Genomic DNA, 6,525 nt, shown 5'->3' with positions numbered 1-6,525 from the left:
CACTGTTCATGAAATACTGCCTATCCAACCAGTCGTGGTCCATTTCTGACATCATGGAAACTCCTCTCTAACTCAACAACAGCTCTTTCCAAAAACAATGACATGGATAACCACCATAATCCACAGCCCATGTAGGGGAATAGTCACATTGGGAACTATTTCCTACACTGGCAAACTGTATCTATCTGCCCTGAAGGAGGCGTACAAAATGCTCCCTCTCCTAAGGGCTGCAGATTATGCCGGGTATCCATTTCATTGTTTTTGGAGAGAGCTGTTGCTGTTGAGTTTTTCACATTAAATTTCTGACGGTTTACGCTCCACAAACAAATACCAGCCCCATCATGTTAGGGTGCTGGGAGGTAGGAAAGAAGCTAGCAGACTAGAAACTTATATTATCTTTTTTTTTTTTTTTTCTTGTGTGTGTGTGTGTGTGTGTGTGTGTGTCCCTTTAAAGAGTGTTTCATTAATGTTTGGATGTAGCGTTTCGGTGTCACATGATGGTCAAAATACTGCTTTGATGGCTTTTCCATCATATTAAAAATACAAAAATACTGGTATCACACTTCAAAAACCCATTCTGGTCAAACCTCAGGAAATGCCTCTTAATTTTATTTTAGCAATTTAAAATGCTTCACTGTGGTTTGTAATTGGGAGTAATAATGGAGTGGTTTGTGTGTGTGTTTCTTCAGAAGTCATCTCAGCATGTCAGAAACCCAAAGTGCCAAGCCTCTCTGTGTCCTGGGTGGTGAGGTGAGCACACAGAGCAGGCACGAGCAACGTAGCAATAATACCAGGTACTATGAGCATGATGAGAGTGGTGAGCGGGGGGTCCTGAATCCGGCTGTTGCAGAGGGAAAAGTACATCTGATGGACATCCAAGAAGAATTTGTCCACCAGAAATTCCCAGCCTTTACACGATGTCAGGATGGCCCAGTGATCCACACAATACTTCAGCACGTTGTAGACTCTGGGAGGAAAAAGAGCAAAGCAGAGGACCAAGAACAATGGCCAAATGTCCAGCAGTACTGAGTAGTTCATAGAGTAAAGAGTGGCACTAACACTACCAGGCTTCAGGGATTGATATTTCTCTGTGGCCTGAGAAAAAAAAAATTGACCAATTAGCCTGTGTTTCCCCTTAAAGGAATACCCCAGTGATTTAAGCAAAATCCCATTTTTCCAACTTGCCCAGACTGAGACAAGATGTTCCAACAAGTCATTCTCACAGTTGCAGTATGTAATCCAACATTTTGTCTCAGTCTGGGTAAGTCGGAAAAAGGCTTTCCTTTAAGTTTTCCTTTAAGCCTGCACTATAGCCAGTTTTGTCCATTTGATGGCTCAAAAAACCAGAGTGAGGATATACTTTATTTATTTATTTATTTATTTTAACTTTGATACTTAGAAATTATTTAACCTTATTTCAGTAAACTGCGCACAGAAAGCTAATGTAGCCATTCTCTGTGGAAACTGTCAGTATGGATAATTTGTGTGAGATAATGTTGAGTAATGAGACCTAGTGGATCCAGTAGCAGCCATTTGACTGGGTCGTAGTTTGAAGACGCGTGACACACTCCCTGGGCTGGGCAAAAACACTTTGCTTTATTAGTTTAGCTGCGCTCACGACAAAAATGGATGGAAACATCAGTTTGACTTGTTTCAGTTTTATCATGCTTTTGACATCAAATTGAGCCTTGAGCCTTTACAGCTGCTCCTAACTAGGGATGTAATCACGCTGCAGACCAGGTAAAGCTCATGATGCTTTACTTTTACTAGTCGGTTCTTTCACATCAATAATCCAAGCTTTTTGATAGAGTTTTTGCCGTTGTTTACTTGCCTTGTATTTAGCATGGAGCAAAGTCGATATTGCTTGCAAGAAATAAACAGGCAAGTCTCAGATTCATGCCCTGATTTTATTGGTTTGAAGCTACTTGAATCATGACAACAGTCCGCAGAGTCTCTGCCTATCTCTAACCAACCGTTCCACTTGAAATTCTCCAGACCTCTGTTTTGTTTTACACACAGGTCTGGCTACATGTGATAAAATGTGTATCGACCTGCATGGTGTGGAAGGAGCCCTCTCTCACTGCCGCTGGGCGGACAGGTGTCCATACCCAGCTCCAGAATGTCATCTGGGCAAAAACAGCAAGTCTGAAATGTTCAGTTAGTGGGAATGAGACGATCCTCTCTGTTGCAGCTTCACATCATGATTCAGTCTTAGGTGACAGGTGGATTTTTATGTAAAGGTTTTACCCTAGTGCAGCTTTAAAACAATAATTACCTTTAACAGAACATTGTATTCACACCATTGTAGGAATTTAGGAGGGATGTGCTGCTCACCACCAGTATGCAGGCTCTATTTTCCATGTTTTTTTTTTTTTTTTTTTTTTTTTTTTTTTCCAAACAAAGTTGAATAAGGCCACATTCTTATTTATGGCAGTGGCCTACGAGAGTAGCTACACCTGGGACCTACCATACAGATTTTCCAGCTGGTTTGAGGATTTGAACTGGTAACCTTCTGAACACAAGGCTACTGCAAATGATTTCTCTTACCATCTCCCTCTCATCCTTCTTTCTGTGGCAGAAAAAAATACTTAAGCATGATGGACTGCCTAGTCCCCTTCATAAAAGAAACCCTAATAAATGTCCTGCACACAATGCGGCAGTGAACTAGAGTTAAGTGAAGCAATCTCTCATATGTCAGGGTGTAACCTGTGCTCTTGTGATGATGGACACTCCACCCTAACACACTATTTGGGCTCAATGGGATCTCAGCCCTGAACCATGTCAACAGCAATATATGGATTATTACAGTCATAATTAAAGAGGCACTCTACTGTAGGTAGCAGAGCAAGGACTAAAGTCTGCACAAACAACTTATGTCTGGAAATATGAGCCTAGGAGCAAATGTAGTACTTTTTCATTAAAAGATGACTAATTAGCTGAAACCTTGACTAAAGCCAAATGTAGCCAGGAGACAGGAAAGCATCTGACTTTCCCATGACTAAAGGTCGTATATCTTTGCTGAAAAGGCCATAAAACGTGTGTAATATGCCACTATATTGAGCCTTCCCCTGTGTTTTCACTCATCGGTCTCTGCAATGTCACGATGAGCTCAGGGACAGCGCCGCGCCGCAGATGTGAGCCAAGGCTCAGACAGCACGGTTTGCCACACACTCCGCAATGCAGCAGTAAATACACAGGTCTGACAGGCAACACCTTTCATTTTTGGTTTCAACTCTATTTTAAAATTACATTAGCAAGACAGGTTGATTATGCAAGTTATGTAAGCCCTAGATAGCACCCCGACACAAAAATTCTCCTCATCATTCAAGAATAGTGGATTCTGCTGTGGTCGTGATATAATAGGCTTCATTCCAAAACGCTGCAAAAAGGCATAAGATAGCATGTCCACAGAATTTTCAGTACATTTCATTTTCAGTGTCTCCAATTTTATGTTTTATTTTTTCCAACAGTCAGTTTTAGATGTTCTCTATTTTGGAGCAAAGCATTCACATATTACATAATGACAAAGTAACGAATAAAGATTCACCCTTTTGCCATGGGCCACGGGCACCTGTCCTGATAGCCACTTGTCTCCATGCTCTTGTTGAAGTTTTGTAGGCAGACGCTATTAACTCTGCTATCAAACATGTGGCGGTCACATGGCTGGCCAACACGTCCCTCAGCCAGCCCTCGGGGAAAAAAAAAAAAACAGAGAGAATATTATTCCACAATCTAATAACTCAAACAGCAACTAATATTACTATAAATCATAGATGTTGGCATGGTGGCTTTAAGTCTGTTAGCTGCTTTGCTCATAAACAAATTAATCCTTGAAATCACAGAACAACCAAGTCACAACTTACTTCCATTAGACGCTATTAGAGAGTGTTTACCATTTTTGTGGTTATGACATCACAGAAAAGGACATAATGTTGTGCTGCACAGCTCTGTAATTTAGAAGAGAATGGCCAAGCTCCCTACAGCCCTTTCCAGCTATGGTCTATTTCCAGATTTTTTTTTTTTTTTTTTTTTTTTTTTTTGGTGAATATTTTTACTCTTGTACTACAGCTTGGAAATGTCTGCAAATTGGAACAGAATTTTTGGGCAAACTATGCCACTATTGAATTTGTCCCTCACAGAACACTATTTGGTCCAGTAGCTTGTGTCTTGTTATTACCATTAACTGCCACTCCAAACTTGCCAAAGATCCCGAGTACACACAAGCACTCGCCAACTACCTCTGGCAGGCAGTAGACTTGAGGGGATATTGTGTTTGCAAGATTAGCTGTAGGCAGATACACGGACAGACACGCACAACTATACTACTGTCACCCTAATGTGTTTCCTGCACAGTCATGACCACCCAATTCGACATCACACCAATGCACGATGAACACACAATATCAGTGATAATCCCCACCACAGGTAAGGGTTAGTAGGTCCCAGCTGCACCTTCTAGTGGGTCAAAAGGCTGCTAATATCAATTCCTATTGTCAGTCTGTCTTGGCCAGTCAATTCTACTGGACCGATCAGACTAATATTTTTTGTGCACAGTCATGACTGTATGATCAAGGACCTTTCATGATTGTGGTGATCCAAAACCTTTGAAAAACCTGTTTTATACAGTAACTGAGTACTAACTCCTCATCTGTTTATTTGACTAGTCTGAGAAGGGGAGATACACCTAATGGACAACTGTGCTCCACTCCTCTCTTCTAGTTTTGATATCTGCTTTTTAGATACTGTACACAAGAACAGATTTTTTTTTTCTCTATGTAAATCTATTTGTAAGATTTTAAGTATCTCAGTTGTGAGCGAATATTGTCACTAAGATGAACTCTGCTGGTGTGTTTTGTCTGAATCTGCTCCAGCGAGCTAAGTAAACACGTAGTTCAGTACAGCTTCTTGCTTACCTGTCCAGATCAAAATGATTGACAGCAAAAATACAGTCATTACACCATGGCTCTCCATCTATTTGGGAAAAAAAAAAAATGGTCTTGATGAATTTGTGGTCAAAGCATAATTTTTAAACAAGTGAATCTGCATTTAGACTGTTACAGTCTTTTCAAGAGTTTGAATTGAGAAGTTTGATTAATAGGAGGCTAATTATTGCTCATAAAATCAGTTGTAAAGCCGAGAAGTTATGAGGACAATTGCATGTTGTTTTCATCCATAAATCATTTGTAAATATCTTATTCACAAAATAACGAAATATTTATGAATCATTTGCAAATGTTTTTTTTCCCCTAACAATTACTTGTAATGGTTTATAAATGGCTTCTAGCAGATTAATGATATATCAACAAACAATATATTAGTCCCTTACAAGTTTATCTAAATTATTTGTTAATAATTCCATCAGTAATTAATGGCTTAGAGATGACTGAGTATTATTAAAAAGTGTCAGCCACACGTAATTTATGGCTATTATTGGCCTGTGGTTCCTGATGAACCACAGAGGCAGAATTTCCTGCAATAGAAGTCATACACAGGTATACAAGGCAATGCTTTTTCTGGCAAAATGTCATATTTGGCATAAACCCTAATACTACCAAAAACAATAACAATGCTACAGTATTGCAGTCAAAATGTATTGCTGCCTTATTCAAAATCTAACTTAATCCGTATTAGGGACAAAGTAGTATTTGCTATTTTCAGAATCAGTCACTGCAGCTCAAGTCCAGCCTCACACTTTGACCACAGAGCTCAACAAAACAATAACCCTTGTATGTGAGAGACTTGATGTCCATCTGCTTCCTGGACATTCCCACAAATTAATGAATCTATCTCATGGGAGGCAGTCACTGGAAACAGATGTTACCAGAGAATGTAGTGAGAGGAAGCAGCAGGAGTAGTCATATGAGGTACAAATATGTTTGCACAAAACAGACATACTGTAAACGGTTTGTAGTTCTCGTTAGTTACTGAAGAGGCACATACAGGTAATTTAACGTTTTACCAAAATGTGTGAAGCAAACGTGAGTTTTCATCTCATTCACATGCTTTACAATGAATGTTAAAAACCAGACGCTGAACTGAAAAGATTTGCCAAATATGTTAAAAAGCTCCACACAGAAAGCCAAAAAGATTTTTAAGACACATACCTTAGCTTTAATATTTCTTTTTCCTTGTGGATTCCAGGTAAAAAGGATAGAGCTTGAGGTGAAGAGAGGCTTTAAACCGTGGGTGTACCATCCAGCTAACACATGTTATGAGAAGCCCCTCTGGCGGTCTGGTCCAGCTTCTTATCAGCACAACTTGAGCAAATTGAGTTTTGCAGCAAGCACATCAGCAAAGGACAGCCTGCTTCCTTTCCCAGGCTGAACCTCACTTTTCCCAGGCTTCCCATGCTAGTCCACAGCATGTTCCCCTACAGCTCCCCAGAGATACATCTGCTGTTGCAGGAGGTCTCCATGTGAATATGTCTATAAAGGTATCTCAAAAACTGATTTAAAGGCAAAGTTTGAGTTTGGGAGTGTGTTCCTGCTCCATGCACAAGCAGAGCACTTTGGGTCTCTAGTGTAC

The 6,525-nt window shown here is 40.1% G+C and overlaps 1 protein-coding gene across 1 annotated transcript; it reads right to left on the bottom strand.

The window, feature by feature from the left end:
* Positions 1-387: 387 nt before the first annotated feature.
* LOC115379592 (receptor activity-modifying protein 1) lies at positions 388-6,221 on the bottom strand. Its single transcript, XM_030080332.1, has 4 exons — positions 6,105-6,221; positions 4,914-4,971; positions 3,548-3,689; positions 388-967 (listed from the first exon to the last, which is right to left on the bottom strand). Exons 2-4 carry the CDS (start codon positions 4,969-4,971, stop codon positions 706-708), a joined length of 462 nt encoding a protein of 153 aa, XP_029936192.1. The 5' UTR covers positions 6,105-6,221; the 3' UTR covers positions 388-705.
* Positions 6,222-6,525: the final 304 nt, after the last annotated feature.

This window comes from Myripristis murdjan, chromosome 21 (assembly GCF_902150065.1).
Source record: "Myripristis murdjan chromosome 21, fMyrMur1.1, whole genome shotgun sequence".
NCBI lineage: Eukaryota > Metazoa > Chordata > Actinopteri > Holocentriformes > Holocentridae > Myripristis > Myripristis murdjan.
Note: the sequence above shows the minus strand (reverse complement) of the source record. Positions and strands in the feature narration are given on the sequence as shown.

Coding starts and splice junctions, on each gene's coding strand:
- LOC115379592 (XM_030080332.1), bottom strand. CDS start 4,971: ATGGAGAGCCATGGTGTAATGACTGTATTTTTGCTGTCAATCATTTTG. Junction 3,690..4,913: donor AATCATTTTGATCTGGACAG/GTAAGCAAGAAG, acceptor TTTTTCCCCGAG/GGCTGGCTGAGGGACGTGTT. Junction 968..3,547: donor CCGTGGCCCATGGCAAAAGG/GTGAATCTTTAT, acceptor TTTTCCTCCCAG/AGTCTACAACGTGCTGAAGT.